The sequence below is a fragment of the Oncorhynchus mykiss genome, chromosome 17 (assembly GCF_057628025.1).
Source record: "Oncorhynchus mykiss isolate SJ-2025 chromosome 17, ASM5762802v1, whole genome shotgun sequence".
Lineage (NCBI taxonomy): Eukaryota > Metazoa > Chordata > Actinopteri > Salmoniformes > Salmonidae > Oncorhynchus > Oncorhynchus mykiss.
The window spans coordinates 78,226,617-78,246,149 of record NC_143038.1 but is presented as its reverse complement, the minus strand read 5'-3'; the positions used below and the strand labels follow the sequence as shown (position 1 = coordinate 78,246,149).

The 19,533-nt window shown below is 48.8% G+C and overlaps 1 protein-coding gene across 4 annotated transcripts in view; it reads right to left on the bottom strand.

The window, feature by feature from the left end:
- The window catches only part of phf2 (PHD finger protein 2), a 132,502-nt gene extending 120,871 nt beyond the window's left edge, over nt 1-11,631 (bottom strand). For 3 of the 4 annotated variants that reach the window (XM_090206524.1, XM_090206526.1, XM_090206528.1), the window contains exon 1: nt 9,484-10,519. In XM_090206524.1, the coding sequence (XP_090062650.1) occupies nt 9,484-9,581 (98 nt within the window). In that variant the 5' untranslated portion in view covers nt 9,582-10,519. Of the gene's footprint in view, nt 1-9,483 lie in introns of all 4 variants that reach the window. The other variant, XM_090206527.1, reaches the window with a different exon arrangement.
- Nucleotides 11,632-19,533: the final 7,902 nt, after the last annotated feature.

Here is a 19,533-nt window from a genome sequence, read left to right as displayed (position 1 = left end):
AGGGACAGCTGTGGATAGGGACAGCATGGGGAGAGGGACAGCTGTGGATAGGGACAGCATGGGGAGACGGAGAGGGACAGCTGTGGATAGGGACAGCATGGGGAGAGGGACAGCTGTGGATAGGGACAGCATGGGGAGACGGAGAGAGACAGCTGTGGATAGGGACAGCATGGGGAGAGGGACAGCTGTGGATAGGGACAGCATGGGGAGAAGGAGAGAGACAGCTGTGGATAGGGACAGCATGGGGAGACGGAGAGGGACAGCTGTGGATAGGGACAGCATGGGGAGACGGAGAGGGACAGCTGTGGATAGGGACAGCATGGGGAGAGGGACAGCTGTGGATAGGGACAGCATGGGGAGAGGGAGAGGGACAGCTGTGGATAGGGACAGCATGGGGAGAGGGAGAGGGACAGCTGTGGATAGGGACAGCATGGGGAGAGGGACAGCTGTGGATAGGGACAGCATGGGGAGAGGGACAGCTGTGGATAGGGACAGCATGGGGAGAGGGACAGCTGTGGATAGGGACAGCATGGGGAGAGGGACAGCTGTGGATAGGGACAGCATGGGGAGACGGAGAGGGACAGCTGTGGATAGGGACAGCATGGGGAGACGGAGAGGGACAGCTGTGGATAGGGACAGCATGGGGAGACGGAGAGGGACAGCTGTGGATAGGGACAGCATGGGGAGAGGGACAGCAGGGGAGCGGGAGAGGGACAGCAGGGGGAGAGGGACAGCAGGGGAGAGGGACAGATGTGGATAGGGACAGCAGGGGGAGAGGGAGTGGGACAGCTGTGGATAGGGACAGCATGGGGAGAGGGACAGCAGGGTAGAGGGACAGCATGGGATAGCGACAGCAGGGGAGAGGGACAGCATGGGGAGAGGGACAGCAGGGGAGAGGGACAGCAAGGGAGGGGAACAGCAAGGGAGAGGGACAGCATGGGGAGAGGGACAGCATGGGGAGAGGGACAGCTGTGGATAGGGACAGCAGGGGAGAGGGACAGCTGTGGATAGGGACAGAAGGGGAGAGGGACAGCAGGGGAGAGGGACAGCTGTGGATAGGAACAGCAGGGGATAGGGACAGTAGGGGAGAGGGACAGCAGGGGGATAGGGACAGCAGGGGGAGAGGGACAGCATGGGAAGAGGGACAGCAGGGGAGAGGGACAGCAAGGGGAGACGGAGAGGGACAGCTGTGGATAGGGACAGCATGGGGAGACGGAGAGGGACAGCTGTGGATAGGGACAGCATGGGGAGAGGGACAGCAGGGGAGCGGGAGAGGGACAGCAGGGGGAGAGGGACAGCAGGGGAGAGGGACAGATGTGGATAGGGACAGCAGGGGGAGAGGGAGTGGGACAGCTGTGGATAGGGACAGCATGGGGAGAGGGACAGCAGGGTAGAGGGACAGCATGGGATAGCGACAGCAGGGGAGAGGGACAGCATGGGGAGAGGGACAGCAGGGGAGAGGGACAGCAAGGGAGGGGAACAGCAAGGGAGAGGGACAGCATGGGGAGAGGGACAGCATGGGGAGAGGGACAGCTGTGGATAGGGACAGCAGGGGAGAGGGACAGCTGTGGATAGGGACAGAAGGGGAGAGGGACAGCAGGGGAGAGGGACAGCTGTGGATAGGAACAGCAGGGGATAGGGACAGTAGGGGAGAGGGACAGCAGGGGGATAGGGACAGCAGGGGGAGAGGGACAGCATGGGAAGAGGGACAGCAGGGGAGAGGGACAGCAAGGGAGAGGGACAGCAGGGGAGAGGGACAACATGGGGAGAGGAACAGCAGGGGGAGAGGGACAGCTGTGAATAGGGACAGCATGGGAAGAGGGACAGCAGGGGAGAGGGACAGCAGGGGAGAGGGACAGCAGGGGAGAGGGACAACATGGGGAGAGGGACAGCAGGGGGAGAGGGACAGCTGTGAATAGGGACAGCATGGGAAGAGGGATAGCAGGGGAGAGGGACAGCAGGGGAGAGGGACAGCTGTGGATAGGAACAGCAGGGGAGAGGGAAAGCAGGGGAGAGGGACAGCAGGGGAGAGGGACAGCAGGGGAGAGAGAGAGAGACAGCTGTGGATAGGGACAGCATGGGGAGACGGAGAGGGACAGCTGTGGATAGGGACAGCATGGGGAGAGGGACAGCTGTGGATAGGGACAGCATGGGGAGAGGGAGAGGGACAGCTCTGGATAGGGACAGCATGGGGAGAGGGAGAGAGACAGCAGGGGAGAGGGAGAGGGACAGCAGGGGGAGAGGGACAGCAGGGGAGAGGGACAGATGTGGATAGGGACAGCAGGGGGAGAGGGAGTGGGACAGCTGTGGATAGGGACAGCAGGGTAGAGGGACAGCATGGGATAGGGACAGCAGGGGAGAGGGACAGCATGGGGAGAGGGACAGCAGGGGAGAGGGAAAGCAGGGGAGAGGGACAACAGGGGAGAGGGACAGCTGTGGATAGGGACAGCAGGGGATAGCGACAGCAGGGGAGAGGGACAGCAGGGGACAGGGACAACAGGGGAGAGGGCAAGCAGGGGAGAGGGACAGCATGGGGAGAGGGACAACAGGGGAGAGGGCAAGCAGGGGAGGGAGACAACAAGGGGAGAGGGACAGCAGGGGAGAGGGACAGATGTGGATAGGGACAGCAGGGGGAGAGGGAGTGGGACAGCTGTGGATAGGGACAGCATGGGGAGAGGGACAGCAGGGTAGAGAGACAGCATGGGATAGGGACAGCAGGGGAGAGGGACAGCATGGGGAGAGGGACAGCTGTGGATAGGGACAGCAGGGGAGAGGGACAGCTGTGGATAGGGACAGAAGGGGAGAGGGACAGCAGGGGAGAGGGACAGCAGGGGAGAGGGACAGTTGTGGATAGGAACAGCAGGGGATAGGGAAAGTAGGGGAGAGGGACAGCAGGGGGAGAGGGACAGCAGGGGGAGAGGGACAGCATGGGAAGAGGGACAGCAGGGGAGAGGGACAGCAGGGGAGAGGGACAGCAGGGGAGAGTGACAGCAGGGGAGAGGGACAACATGGGGAGAGGGACAGCTGTGAATAGGGACAGCAAGGGAAGAGGGACAGCAGGGGAGAGGGACAGCAGGGGAGAGGGACAGCAAGGGAGTGGGACAGCTGTGGATAGGGACAGCAGGGGAGAGAGACAGCTGTGGATAGGAACAGCAGGGGAGAGGGACAGCAGGGGAGAGGGACAGCAGGGGAGAGGGACAGCAGGGGAGAGGGACAGCAGGGGAGAGGGACAGCAGGGGATAGGGACAGCAGGGGAGAGGTACAGCATGGGAAGAGGGACAGCAGGGGAGGGGGACAGCATGGGGATAGGGACAGCACGGGAGAGGGACAGCAGGGGGAGAGGGACAGATGTGGATAGGGAAAGCAGGGGATAGGGACAGCAGGGGAGAGGGACAGCAGGGGGAGAGGGACAGCAGGGGGAGAGGGAGAGCAGGTGGAGAGGGACAGCAAGGGGAGAGGGACAGCAGGGGAGAGGGACAGCTGTGGATAGGGACAGCATGGGAAGAGGGACAGCAGGGTAGAGGGACAGCAGGGGAGAGGGACAGCAGGGGAGAGGGACAACATGGGGACAGGGACAACATGGGGAGAGGGACAGCTGTGAATAGGGACAGCAAGGGAAGAGGGACAGCAGGGGAGAGGGACAGCAGGGGAGAGGGACAGCAAGGGAGTGGGACAGCTGTGGATAGGGACAGCAGGGGAGAGAGACAGCTGTGGATAGGAACAGCAGGGGAGAGGGACAGCAGGGGAGAGGGACAGCAGGGGAGAGGGACAGCAGGGGAGAGGGACAGCAGGGGAGAGGGACAGCAGGGGATAGGGACAGCAGGGGAGAGGTACAGCATGGGAAGAGGGACAGCAGGGGAGGGGGACAGCATGGGGATAGGGACAGCACGGGAGAGGGACAGCAGGGGGAGAGGGACAGATGTGGATAGGGAAAGCAGGGGATAGGGACAGCAGGGGAGAGGGACAGCAGGGGGAGAGGGACAGCAGGGGGAGAGGGAGAGCAGGTGGAGAGGGACAGCAAGGGGAGAGGGACAGCAGGGGAGAGGGACAGCTGTGGATAGGGACAGCATGGGAAGAGGGACAGCAGGGTAGAGGGACAGCAGGGGAGAGGGACAGCAGGGGAGAGGGACAACATGGGGACAGGGACAGCAGGGGGAGAGACCCAGCTGTGAATAGGGACAGCATGGGTAGAGGGAGAGGGACAGCTGTGGATAGGGACAGCATGGGGAGAGGGAGAGGGACAGCTGTGGTTAGGGACAGCATGGGGAGAGGGAGAGGGAGAGCTGTAGATAGGGACAGCATGGGGAGAGGGAGAGGGACAGCTGTGGATAGGGACAGCATGGGGAGAGGGACAGCAGGGAGCGGGAGAGGGACAGCAGGGAGCGGGAGAGGGACAGCAGGGGAAAGGGACAGATGTGGATAGGGACAGCATGGGGAGAGGGACAGCATGGGTAAAGGTACAGCATGGGAGAGGGACAGCAGGGGAGAGGGACAGCATGGGGAGAGGGACAGCAGGGGAGAGGGACAGCAAGGGAGAGGAACAGCAAGGGAGAGGGACAGCAAGGGGAGAGGGACAGCATGGGGAGAGGGACAGCTGTGGATAGGGACATCAGGGGAGAGGGACAGCTGTGGATAGGGACAGAAGGGGAGAGGGACAGCAGGGGAGAGGGACAGCTGTGGATAGGAACAGCAGGGGATAGGGACAGTAGGGGAGAGGGACAGCAGGGGGAGAGGGACAGCAGGGGAGAGGGACAGCAAGGGATATGGACAGCATGGGGAGAGGGACAGCAAGGGGAGAGGGACAGCATGGGGAGAGGGACAGCAGGAGAGAGGAACAGCTGTGGATAGGGACAGCATGAGAAGAGGGACAGCAGAGGAGACAGACAGCAGGGGAGAGGGACAGCAGGGGAGAGAGACAACATGGAGAGAGGGACAGCTGTGAATAGGGACAGCTTGGGAAGAGGGACAGCAGGGGAGAGGGACAGCATGGGATAGGGACAGCAGGGGAGAGGGACAGCAGGGGAGAGGGACAGCATGGGGAGAGGGACAGCTGTTGATAGGGACAGCAGGGGAGAGGGACAGCAGGGGGAGAGGGACAGCAGGGGGAGAGGAACAGCAGGGGAGAGGAAGAGGGACAGCTGTGAACAGGGACAGCTTGGGAAGAGGGACAGCAGGGGAGAGGGACAGCATGGGATAGGGACAGCAGGGGAGAGGGACAGCATGGGGAGAGGGACAGCATGGGGAGAGGGACAGCTGTGGATAGGGCCAGCAGGGGAGAGGGACAGCTGTGGATAGGGACAGAAGGGGAGAGGGACAGCAGGGGAGAGGGACAGCAGGGGAGAGTCACAGCTGTGGATAGGAACAGCAGGAGATAGGGACAGCAGGGGAGAGGGACAGCAGGGGGAGAGGGACAGCATGGGGAGAGGGACAGCAAGGGAGAGGGACAGCAAGGGAGAAGGACAGCATGGGGAGAGGGACAGCAGGGGAGAGGGACAGCAGGGGAGAGGGACAGCATGGGAAGAGGGACAGCAGAGGATAGGGACAGCAGGGGAGAGGGACAACATGGGGAGAGGGACAGCTGTGAATAGGGACAGCTTGGGAAGAGGGACAGCAGGGGAGAGGGACAGCAGGGGAAGAGGGACAGCATGGGGAGAGGGACAGCAGGGGAAAGGGATAGCAGGGGAGAGGGACAGCTGTGGATAGGGACAGCTCTGGATAGGGACAGCATGGGAAGAGGGACAGCAGGGGAGAGGGACAGCATGGTGAGAGGGACAGCAGGGGAGAGGGAAAGCATGGTGTGAGGGACAGCAGGGGGGGAGGGACAGCAGGGGAGAGGGACAGCATGGTGAGAGGGACAGCAGGGGAGAGGGAAAGCATGGTGTGAGGGACAGCAGGGGGAGAGGGACAGCAGGGGAGAGGGACAGCAGGGGAGAGGGACAGCTGTGGAGAGGGACAGCATGGTGAGAGGGACAGCAGGGGGAGAGGGCCAGCAGGGGAGAGGGACAGCATGGTGAGAGGGACAGCAGGGGAGAGGGACAGCTGTGGATAGGGAAAGCATGGGAGAGGGACAGGTAGGTACACTATATATACAGCTATAAGTATGCATCCTACCAGGCAGGTACACTATATATACAGCTATAAGTATGCATCCTACCAGGCAGGTACACTATATATACAGTTATAAGTATGCACCCTTCCAGGCTGGTACACTATATATACAAAAGTATGTGGACACCCCTTCAAATTAGTGGATTTGGCTATTTCAGCGATATCCGTTGCTGACAGGTGTATAAAATTGAGCACACCGCCATGCAATCTCCATAGACAAACATTGGCAGTAGAATGGCCTTACGGAAGAGCTCAGGGACTTTCAACATGCACCGTCATATGATGCCACCTTTCCAACAAGTCAGTTCGTCAGATTTAGAGCCTCCCCGTCAACTGTAAGTGCTGTCATTGTGAAGTGAAAACGACTAGGAGCAACAACGGCTCAGCCACAAAGTGGTAGGCCACACAAGCTCACAGAACGAGACCGCCGAGTGCCGTAGCACGTAAAAATTGTCTGTCCTCAGTTGCAGCACTCACTACCGAACTGCCTCTGGAAGCAACGTCAGCACAATAACTGTTTGTCGGGAGCTTCATGAAATTGGTTTTTCAAGGCCGAGCAGCCGCACACAAGCCTAAGATCACCATGCGCAATGCCAAGCATCGGCTGGAGTGATGAATTACGCTTCACCATCTGGCAGTCCGAAAAATGAATCTGGGTTTGGCAGATGCCAGGAGAACACTACCTGCCTGAATGCATAGTGCAAACTGTAAAGTTTGGTGGAGGAATAATTGTCTGGAGCTGTTTTTCATGGTTCAGGCCTCTTAGTTCCAGTGAAGGGAAATCTTAACGCTACAGCATACAATGACATTCTAGACGATTCTGTGCTTCCAACTTTGTGGCAACAGTTTGGGGAAGGCCCTTTCCTGTTTCAGCATGACAATGCCCCTCTGCACAAAGCGAGGTCCATACAGAAATGGACTGACCTGCACAGAGCCCTGACCTCAACCCCATCGAACACCTTTGGGATGAATTTGAAAGCCGACTGCGTGCCAGGCCTAATCACCCAACATCAGTGCTCGACCTCACTAATGCTCGTGGCAGAATGGAAGCAAGTCCCTGCAGCAATATCCCAACATCTAGTGGAAAGCCTTCCCAGAAGAGTGGAGGCTGTTATAGCAGCAATGTTCCAACATCTAATGGAAAGCCTTCCCAGAAGAGTGGAGGCTGTTATAGCAGCAATGTTCCAACATCTAATGGAAAGCCTTCCCAGAAGAGTGGAGGCTGTTTTAGCAGCAATGGGGGGACCAACTCCATATTAAAGCCTTCCCAGAAGAGTGGAGGCTGTTATAGCAGCAAAGGGGAGGGGGGACCAACTCCATATTAAAGCCTTCCCAGAAGAGTGGAGGCTGTTATAGCAGCAAAGGGGGGACCAACTCCATATTAATGCCTTCCCAGAAGAGTGGAGGCTGTTATAGCAGCAAAAGGGGACCAACTCCATATTAAAGCCTTCCCAGAAGAGTGGAGGCTGTTATAGCAGCAATGTTCCAACATCTAGTGGAAAACCTTCCCAGAAGAGTGAAGGCTGTAATAGCAGCAATGTTCCAACATCTAGTGGAAAGCCTTCCTATAAGAGTGGAGGTTGTTATAGCAGCAATGTTCCAACATCTAGTGGAAAGCCTTCCTAGAAGAGTGGAGGCTGTTATAGCAGCAAAGGGGGACCAACTCCATATTAAAGCCTTCCCAGAAGAGTGGAGGCTGTTATAGCAGCAATGTTCCAACATCTAGTGGAAAGCCTTCCTATAAGAGTGGAGGTTGTTATAGCAGCAATGTTCCAACATCTAGTGGAAAGCCTTCCTAGAAGAGTGGAGGCTGTTATAGCAGCAAAGGGGGACCAACTCCATATTAAAGCCTTCCCAGAAGAGTGGAGGCTGTTATAGCAGCAATGTTCCAACATCTAGTGGAAAGCCTTCCTAGAAGAGTGGAGGCTGTTATAGCAGCAAAGGGGGACCAACTCCATATTAAAGCCTTCCCAGAAGAGTGGAGGCTGTTATAGCAGCAATGTTCCAACATCTAGTGGAAAGCCTTCCTATAAGAGTGGAGGCTGTTATAGCAGCAAAGGGGGACCAACTCCATATTAATGGCCATGATTTTGTAATGAGAAGTTCGACCAGGAGCTGGCCATGTACAGTATGTCGGCTTGATGCATAGTTTCTAATACAGTAATAAAGTAGTGTAATGGCAAACCCCTATAATGAAGCGGGAATAATGGAGACCGTTTGGGTTATTAGGCTCCTGGATTCAGCAGTGTCAACCCAGGGACAATTTCAAATGAGCCACCATCAGGCTACGACAGACAGCCTCCATAAACACAACGTCAAAGCCAAGATTACTGCTAGACCTTAATTACTTTGAATATTTCTCGTATCGGCCAGGTTTCGTGATATTCACACGAATAATAACGCATCGCTCAACTGACATGGATGATTGAAGATAAGATGTGTTACCCGCGTTCAGCCGATGAGACATTGTAGCAGGCAGCGTAGTACTGAATGACACATTGTAGTCTTGCACCAAAGGGTTAATGTTAACGCGCGTAAATATCTTCTTCTGATTTGAAAACGCCTGTTGGCAATAAGTGATCGAAAAAGAAAGTGATCGATCAGTGACGGATGATTGTCCTGCATTGGGCAATTAAACGTACAAAGGACATCGTAAAAACATTTCAAATAAAGCAAAAGACGTGGCAGACTTCCATTATTATCGGCGGGCTAAACTGATGAACCTGGCTCGCTGATACACTTGAGAAAATAGAATTGGTTTCAAATACATGGTGTGAAAATCTTCAAGCATTTCGATCGTTTTACAGAGAAAATGTAGACAGCAACCCCGCACTGCAACGTCTATCAATGGGCAGTTATTCAAAGTGTCTGGCTGGAGGGCAGCGGGCTATTGTCAGCTACGACTCCTCTTTTCTCAGGGCTTTTATAACGTCGACAAACAATAAAACAATAGACATAAAAAACCATAGTACTGCCCGGTTTAACGGCGGGACAAGCTAAACATGATGTAGATTGAAATGTGTAGCCTCGTTACTGTCCGATCGAGACACCCACTGTTCTGCTCTGTCCTACAATGTTACTGTAGCCACCCACATGAGATAGAGCTGGAAACACACTCTGAAAATACTACGAGATCATACAAACACACCTTCATATTTACATGACTATATTGTTCACTAAATGTTTTGGTGCTATTCACAAAAATGTCACAACCGACTCGTCTATTTTTAACTCCGCCTTCTTCAAGCGGCCTCGCGCTTCTGGCAATTCAGATGTCGACAAAGAATGTGCAACATACTGTCAAATGGTCAAATGATCCTACAAAACACAACGTGGACGGACAAAAAAACATCCACAATATATTCAAGCAATTACCTTCCGTGAAACCAGTCCTTGCATGCGTCACATTCGATCATAAACTGGGTAACGTCGTACGGTAATCTGCAGATGCAATATACTGGTACAGTCGCCATGTTAGATCATTGACAACAACGTCGGATAGGAGGGAGAGAGACGGGGCAGCAGCAACTCTACTGCAACAAAATGCAATATGAAGATCTTCCACAAGCCGAAGCAAGCCAGTTCCGCTGGACATTAAATTACATCCACAAGTCCATCATCCACTGATCTTGCATTAAGTTGGTTATCGTCCTGATTTAGCACAGAGGTCGATAATGTTCCTGAAGTGCATCATTGTTTTCCTGCCCCCTGGTGCCTGTAGTATCCAGCCACTCATAAACCAACATAAAATGTATCCTCGTTGCATTGTAATATCTGTTACGTCAGCGTTCGTCCTCGATGGCTCGCATCAGATGAATGAATGTCATTAACGGAGCAACCGTTTCAGCGGGCATCCCGGGACCTCTCAAACCGACAAGCTCGAGCTTGGTAGAAATCGAGCAACCGGAATCGAACAATTTACCGATTCTTTACCTGATCAAATACAGATCGTTTCCGTATCACCGCGAGACATGATGATGGAGATGAAATGCCAACAGTTCTGATTACAATCCTCCTATAACCTACATGTGTCTTTTATCATATCAATCTGTTTGATTTATTAATAACTTAGGAATGAATAAATATTAATATCACATCTACTCTTGATTTCGGATTAAAGAAGAGCAGAAGCTGTCTTTTTCCAAGTCGGTCAATTAAGCTATGTTCCCCCAAATCCACAAATGACATTATGCTATAGAGATCTCCTGATTATTTACTCTTAATTAAGGGTTTATACACATTTTCATGACTATTGTTATAGCCTAAAACTAGGCATTATTGACACTGGAAGGCTGCTGTGTCTGATCCCATGCAGACCTACCATCTCCTGTCGTTGTGCCCTTAATCAAGGCACTTCACCCCCCACAAAGTAGAACTGAACTGTTAGTCACATGTGGTCAACCCTCCATCTGAAGAGCTGCTGGCTGTGCAGGCTTGGCTTTTGATCCAGCGCTGAAACACCCAATTCTGCTTATCAAGGTCCTGTTGAGCAGTTGATGTTTAGGCTACAATGTGGTTAGAGCAGGGCAGGAACAAAAGCCTGCACACCCAGTAGCTATCCTGGAGGATGGTTGCCACCCTTGATATAAAGTATTACAACAACACAACCAAATACTTCTGTCTTCTAAAATGATTCCCTCATTTAATGACCAGGGATCAAATGGAGAAGGCAGGCTACTTCAAAGCAGGTTATCTAACTAGACATGTTTATGCAGTATCAGGTTCAAATATTCATGTTTTAGGGGAAATCTATGCACAGCAAGATATTTGTCAATTAGACTATTCTTAGAATGTGTTTTAATGTTGTCACAGTTACATGGCTACTGTTTAATAGAGGGCTTTCCAACGGTACAGATTTATTTAGGCTGTGGAAAGGCGACAACGACATTAAAGCGTAATTGGCTATGGATAACTAGCGCTCCCTCTCCTCCGATAATGACACACAAACAGACACGCACTGAAGGGTCACCACGATAATGGCTGGTATGTATATTTTTAAGTGATTGATAATATTTTAAAGTGTGCCTTTATGAATGACATAAACAATTATTTTTTACTTTTCATGACCTCAGAACAGCGTATCTTGCACATTCATGCTGGCGCATTTTCAATCTGCGCAATCTGGAACAGTCTACTGTCACGCATAGATTCACAGACTGACTAGCTGCAAATAAATGTGAACAAAACGGAATCAGGAAACTACATTGCTATTCAATGCAGATCCCGCCTTCATTCTGCTTTGATCAACCTTTTTTTGCCTCCGTTTGTGAATCTGTGACGGTGATAGGCTACTTTCCTTTATAGAGGAGCTGGTACGCAATTACTCTAAAAATTAAAACCGTGTTAAATTAAAGTTTCAATATTCAAACCTTCAAACTTCAATAGCTCACGAACAATTTGATCTACATGTCTCAGGTTAGGCTCCCTATGAAGGAAAAAAAGTATTTTCCCAATTCCGAACCGAGTTTCATAATCACACAGCAACGATTTAGGCAGCCTGGCGGACCGTCAACTCAACTATTTAGGGACTGTCCACAAAGTGCATGATCACAATATGCAAACTTCAATAGCTCTTCAACCACATGACTTAGCAACCTCATTTCAATTGTCCATTATTCCTTACTTGCTGACGCACGTGTACAAGTTGATTTTGTTCACCCACACCAGACATTATCAGGACATGTAGGTTGAAATATCAAAACAAACTCTGAATCAATTATATTAATTTGGGGACAGGTCAAAAACATTAAACATGTATGTCAATTTAGCTAGCTAGCTTGCTATTGCAAGCTAATTTGTCCTGGGATATAAACATTGGGTTGTTATTTTACCTGAAATGCACAAGGTCAACGACTCCAACAATTAATCCACAGATAAAACAATAAAACAAATTTGTTTCTCGTCATCTCTCCTGCTACCTTCCGGCTTCTTTTTCTTCTTTGGACTTTATATGGCAGTTGGCAACCAACTTTACGGTGTATTACCACAAAGATGAACTGAGTGTGGACCTCAGCTCATCTTTCAATCACCTATGTGATTGAATATGCTTCTAAAAACCAATGAGATGGGAGAGGCAGGACTTGCGGCACGTTGAGCATCACAAATAGAACCAAGTTCTATTTTAACACCTGGCCACGCAGACGTGCGCGAGCAGAGTGGGTGCAATTATTGAATAACATGTGTAAATGTATTTTTGCGACGTGAGCGGTGTGGTCAGCATGTCACATAGAGAGGCGTGTTGCACACACTTTGGTTTTCTCAAAATAATTCCAACATTTATATACATTTATAAAAATCCCTTACAATTCAATAGCTCTTTGATCACATGACCTAGGCACCTCAAACCAACTTTATGTTATCCAAAGGGGAGGGACACACATTGCACAGACTTAAAAAAATATATTGTTTACTTACTTTAAGTTTGCTGACGCCACAAAGGTGGTAGGCCTGATCACCGACAATGATGAGACAGCCTATAGGGAGGTCAGAGACCTGGCCACGTGGTGCCAGGACAACACCTCTCCCTCAACGTGAGCAAGACAAAGGAGATGATCGTGGACAACAGGAAAAGGAGGGCCGAACAGGCTCCCATTAACATTGACGGGGCTGTAGTGGAGGGGGTTGAGAGCTTCAAGTGCCTTGGTGTCCATATCACCAACAAACTATCATGGTCCAAACACACCAAGACAGTCGTGAAGAGTGCACAACAACACCTTTTCCCCCTCAGGAGACTGAAAAGATTTGGCATGGGTCCTCAGATCCTCAGAAAGTACAACAGCTGCACCATCGAGAGCATCCTGACCGGTTCCATCACTGCCTGATACGGCAAATGCTCGGTATCCGACGGCAAATGCTCAGTATCCGACGTAAGGTGCTACAGAGGGTAGTGCATACAGCCCAGTGGGGCCAAGCTGTGGCCAAGCTTCCTGACATCCAGGAAGCGCGGTGTCAGAGGAAGGCGGTGTCAGAGGAAGACTCAAATAAATTGTCGAAGACTCCAGTCACCCACGTCATAGACTGTTCTCTTTGCTACCGCAAAGCAAGCGGTACCGGGGTGCCATGTCTAGGTCCAAAAAGACTCCTTTAACAGCTTCTACCTACAAGCCATAAGACCGCTGAACAATTAATAAAATGGCCACCTGTACTATTTGCGTTGTTTTTACACTGTTGCTACTCTCTGTATATTATCTATGCACAGTCACTTTACAAATTACCTCAACTAACCTGTACCCCCATTGACTCGGTACCATATGTATATAGCCTTGTTTTTGTTATTTTCTTGTGTGTATTATATTTATTTTTTGTCATATTTTCTTAACTCTTTTTCTAGAACTGCGTTGTAGGTTAACGGCTTGTAAGTAAGCATTTCACGGTAAAGTCTACCTACACCTGTTGTATTCTGCGCATGTAACAAATACAATTTGATTTGATAACTTAATGCTATAGAACAGGCCCGGGGGCGTATGCGGCCCGGCCCGCGACCTGATTCAATACGGCCCGCGGAATCATGCTCAGATCACATAAAGCTAGGTTTGCGCAAAAAATAAAAAATATCAAAGATTTCTAAGAAAATTTAATTAGACAATGAATGTAGGGTGTTACAACAGAGTGGACATTAAATATTTATTTATTGAGGTATCATGAAAAGCTGTGTGCAAAGAGAGCATCGCTGTCTTGAAAGACTACAACTTGTCTCGACACTTCCAGATGAAGTATGCAGAGAAATATAGGAATACCAGGGTTACAAACTAGTCACCTTTCGGCGAAGTTCGCCGTTTTGAATGCAAAATAGGTGAATTACGTGATTCGTGTCGATCCGATGAGAAAAGTTTGGGAGGGATCAATACTGGCTGTAAGGGAACGAGTGATGCGCGTTTGTATGGAAGGCCAAGAGGTTCAAATCGTCTTACCCAGACACGTCTTATTAACACTTGAAATTATAATTTTTCACTTGCTTTTTTCAAGTGTGAAATTACATTTGTTGTACATGTGCTTTTTTCAACTGTCCAGTGTGTTTACAGGTGATTAGAACGCTTGTTATGGTCATTTTTAAACACGTTCATTACACCTGTTCAGTGCTCATTACACCTGTTCAGTGTTCATTACACCTGCTCATTACACCTGTTCATTACACCTGTTCATTACACCTGTTCAGTGTTCATTACACCTGTTCATTACACCTGTTCAATGTTCATTACACCTGTTCAGTGTTCATTACACCTGCTCATTACACCTGTTCATTACACCTGTTCATTACACCTGTTCACTACACCTGTTCATTACACCTGTTCAGTGTTCATTACACCTGTTCATTACACCTGTTCATTACACCTGTTCATTACACCTGTTCATTGCTCATTACACCTGTTTATTACACCTGTTCACTACACCTGTTCATTACACCTGTTCAGTGTTCATTACACCTGTTCATTACACCTGTTCATTACACCTGTTCAGTGCTCATTACACCTGTTCATTACACCTGTTCACTACACCTGTTCATTACACCTGTTCAGTGTTCATTACACCTGTTCATTACACCTGTTCATTACACCTGTTCATTACACCTGTTCAGTGCTCATTACACCTGTTCAGTGCTCATTACACCTGTTCATTACACCTGTTCATTACACCTGTTCAGTGTTCATTACACCTGTTCACTACACCTGTTCATTACACCTGTTCACTACACCTGTTCATTACACCTGTTCACTACACCTGTTCATTACACCTGTTCACCACACCTGTTCATTACACCTGTTCATTACACCTGTTCATTACACCTGTTCACTACACCGGTTCACTACACCTGTTCATTACACCTGTTCAGTGCTCATTACACCTGTTCAGTGCTCATTACACCTGTTCATTACACCTGTTCACTACACCTGTTCATTACACCTGTTCACTACACCTGTTCATTATACCTGTTCATTACACCTGTTCAGTGTTCATTACACCTGTTCATTACACCTGTTCACTACACCTGTTCATTACACCTGTTCACTACACCTGTTCACTACACCTGTTCAGTGTTCACTACACCTGTTCATTACACCTGTTCACTACACCTGTTCAGTGTTCACTACACCTGTTCATTACACCTGTTCACTACACCTGTTCATTACACCTGTCCATTACACCTGTTCAGTGTTCATTACACCTGTTCATTACACCTGTTCACTACACCTGTTCATTACACCTGTTCATTACACCTGTTCAGTGCTCATTACACCTGTTCAGTGTTCATTACACCTGCTCATTACACCTGTTGAGTGCTCATTACACCTGTTCAGTGTTCATTACACCTGCTCATTTCACCTGTTCATTACACCTGTTCATTACACCTGTTCAGTGTTCATTACACCTGTTCATTACACCTGTTCACTACACCTGTTCAGTGTTCATTACACCTGTTCAGTGTTCATTACACCTGTTCATTACACCTGTTCAGTGTTCATTACACCTGTTCAGTGTTCATTACAACTGTTCAGTGTTCATTACACCTGTTCATTACACCTGTTCAGTGTTCATTACACCTGTTCATTACACCTGTTCACTACACCTGTTCAGTGTTCATTACACCTGTTCAGTGTTCATTACACCTGTTCAGTGTTCATTACACCTGTTCATTACACCTGTTCAGTGTTCATTACACCTGTTCAGTGTTCATTACACCTGTTCAGTGTTCATTACACCTGTTCATTACACCTGTTCAGTGTTCATTACACCTGTTCATTACACCTGTTCAGTGTTCATTACACCTGTTCATTACACCTGTTCAGTGTTCATTACACCTGTTCAGTGTTCATTACACGTGTTCAGTGTTCATTACACCTGTCCAGTGTTCATTACACCTGTTCATTACACCTGTTCAGTGTTCACTACACCTGTTCCTTACACCTGTTCATTACACCTGTTCAGTGTTCATTACACCTGTCCATTACACCTGTTCAGTGTTCATTACACCTGTTCATTACACCTGTTCAGTGTTCATTACACCTGTTCATTACACCTGTTCAGTGTTCATTACACCTGTTCATTACACCTGTTCATTACACCTGTTCAGTGTTCATTACACCTGTTCATTACACCTGTTCACTACACCTGTTCATTACACCTGTTCAGTGTTATTTACACCTGTTCAGTGTTCATTACACCTGTTCATTACACCTGTTCAGTGTTCACTACACCTGTTACTTACACCTGTTCATTACACCTGTTCAGTGTTCATTACACCTGTCCATTACACCTGTTCAGTGTTCATTACACCTGTTCATTACACCTGTTCAGTGTTCATTACACCTGTTCAGTGTTCATTACACCTGTTCATTACACCTGTTCAGTGTTCACTACACCTGTTCATTACACATGTTCACTACACCTGTTCATTACACCTGTTCAGTGTTCATTACACCTGTTCACTACACCTGTTCAGTGTTCATTACACCAGTTCATTACACCTGTTCAGTGTTCATTACACCTGTTCAATGTTCATTACACCTGTTCATTACACCTATTCATTAAACCTGTTCACTACACCTGTTCAGTGTTCATTACACCTATTCATTACACCTGTTCATTACACCTGTTCAGTGTTCATTACACCTGCTCATTACACCTGTTCAGTGTTCATTACAGCTGTTCATTACACATGTTCATTACACCTGTTCAGTGCACCTGTTCATTACACCTGTTCAATGTTCATTACACCTGTTTATTACACCTGTTCATTACACCTGTTCATTACACCTATTCATTACACCTGTTCATTACACCTGTTCAGTGTTCATTACACCTGTTCAGTGTTCATTACAGCTGTTCATTACACATGTTCATTACACCTGTTCACTGCACCTGTTCATTACACCTGTTCATTACACCTGTTCAGTGTTCATTACACCTGTTCATTACACCTGTTCAGTGTTCATTACAGCTGTTCATTACACCTGTTCAGTGTTCATTACACCTGTTCATTACACCTGTTCAGTGTTCATTACACCTGTTCATTACACCTGTTCAGTGTTCATTACACCTGTTCATTACACCTGTTCAGTGTTCATTACACCTGTTCATTACACCTGTTCAGTGTTCGATACACCTGTTCATTACACCTGTTCAGTGTTCATTACACCTGTTCATTACACCTGTTCAGTGTTCCCTACACCTGTTCATTACACCTGTTCAGTGTTCATTACACCTGTTCATTACACCTGTTCATTACACCTGTTCAGTGTTCATTACACCTATTCAGTATTCATTACACCTGTTCAGTGTTCATCACTCTGATCACATGGCTACTTAGCTGATGCCTGCTGGACTGTTCATTAATCACGGTACTCCATTCTGTATTTTTATGTTTTATCTGTCGGCCCCAGCCGCGACATTACACCTGCCGCGTTCATTACACCTGTTCATTACACCTGTTCAGTGTTCACTACACCTGTTCATTACACATGTTCACTACACCTGTTCATTACACCTGTTCAGTGTTCATTACACCTGTTCACTACACCTGTTCAGTGTTCATTACACCTGTTCATTACACCTGTTCAGTGTTCATTACACCTGTTCAATGTTCATTACACCTGTTCATTACACCTATTCATTAAACCTGTTCACTACACCTGTTCAGTGTTCATTACACCTATTCATTACACCTGTTCATTACACCTGTTCAGTGTTCATTACACCTGCTCATTACACCTGTTCAGTGTTCATTACAGCTGTTCATTACACATGTTCATTACACCTGTTCAGTGCACCTGTTCATTACACCTGTTCAATGTTCATTACACCTGTTTATTACACCTGTTCATTACACCTGTTCATTACACCTATTCATTACACCTGTTCATTACACCTGTTCAGTGTTCATTACACCTGTTCAGTGTTCATTACAGCTGTTCATTACACATGTTCATTACACCTGTTCACTGCACCTGTTCATTACACCTGTTCATTACACCTGTTCAGTGTTCATTACACCTGTTCATTACACCTGTTCAGTGTTCATTACAGCTGTTCATTACACCTGTTCAGTGTTCATTACACCTGTTCATTACACCTGTTCAGTGTTCATTACACCTGTTCATTACACCTGTTCAGTGTTCATTACACCTGTTCATTACACCTGTTCAGTGTTCGATACACCTGTTCATTACACCTGTTCAATGTTCATTACACCTGTTCATTACACCTGTTCAGTGTTCCCTACACCTGTTCATTACACCTGTTCAGTGTTCATTACACCTGTTCATTACACCTGTTCATTACACCTGTTCAGTGTTCATTACACCTATTCAGTATTCATTACACCTGTTCAGTGTTCATCACTCTGATCACATGGCTACTTAGCTGATGCCTGCTGGACTGTTCATTAATCACGGTACTCCATTCTGTATTTTTATGTTTTATCTGTCGGCCCCAGCCGCAAACTCAGGCTCTGTGTGTAGTTAATCCGACCCTCTCTGCCTAGTCATCGCCATTTTACCTGCTGTTGTTGTGTTAGCTGACTAGCTGTTGTTGTCTCACCTGCGATTACTTTATGCTTTGCTGTATGTCTCTCTCAAATATCAATATGCCTTGTATACTGTTGTTCAGGTTAGTTAGCATTGTTTTAGTTTACAATGGAGGCCCTAGTTCCACTCTTCATACCCCTGATACCTCCTTTGTCCCACCTCCCACACATGCGGTGACCTCACCCATTATAACCAGCATGTCCAGAGATACAACCTCTCTTATCATCACCCAGTGCCTGGGCTTACCTCCGCTGTGCCCGCACCCCACCATACCCCTGTCTGCACATTATGCCCTGAATATATTCTACCATGCCCAGAAATCTGCTCCTTTTATTCCTTGTCTCCAACGCTCTAGGCGACCAGTTTTGATAGCCTTTAGCCGCACCCTCATTCTACTCCTCCTCTGTTCCTCGAGTGATGTGGAGGTAAACCCAGGCCCTGCATGTCCCCAGGCACCCTCCTTTGTTGACTTCTGTGATCGAAAAAGCCTTGGTTTCATGCATGTCAACATCAGAAGCCTCCTCCCTAAGTTTGTTTTACTCACTGCTTTAGCACACTCTGCCAACCCTGATGTCCTTGCCGTGTCTGAATCCTGGCTTAGGAAGGCCACCAAAAATTCTGAGATTTCCATACCCAACTATAACATTTTCCGTCAAGATAGAACTGCCAAAGGGGGAGGGTTCGCAGTCCACTGCAGAGATAGCCTGCAAAGTTCTGTCATACTTTCCAGGTCTATGCCCAAACAGTTCGAACTTCTAATTTTAAAAATTAATCTCTCCAGAAATAAGTCTCTCACTGTTGCTGCCTGCTACCGACCTCCCTCAGCTCCCAGCTGTGCCCTGGACTTCACATGTGAATTGATGGCACCCCATCTATCTTCAGAATTCATTCTGTTAGGTGACCT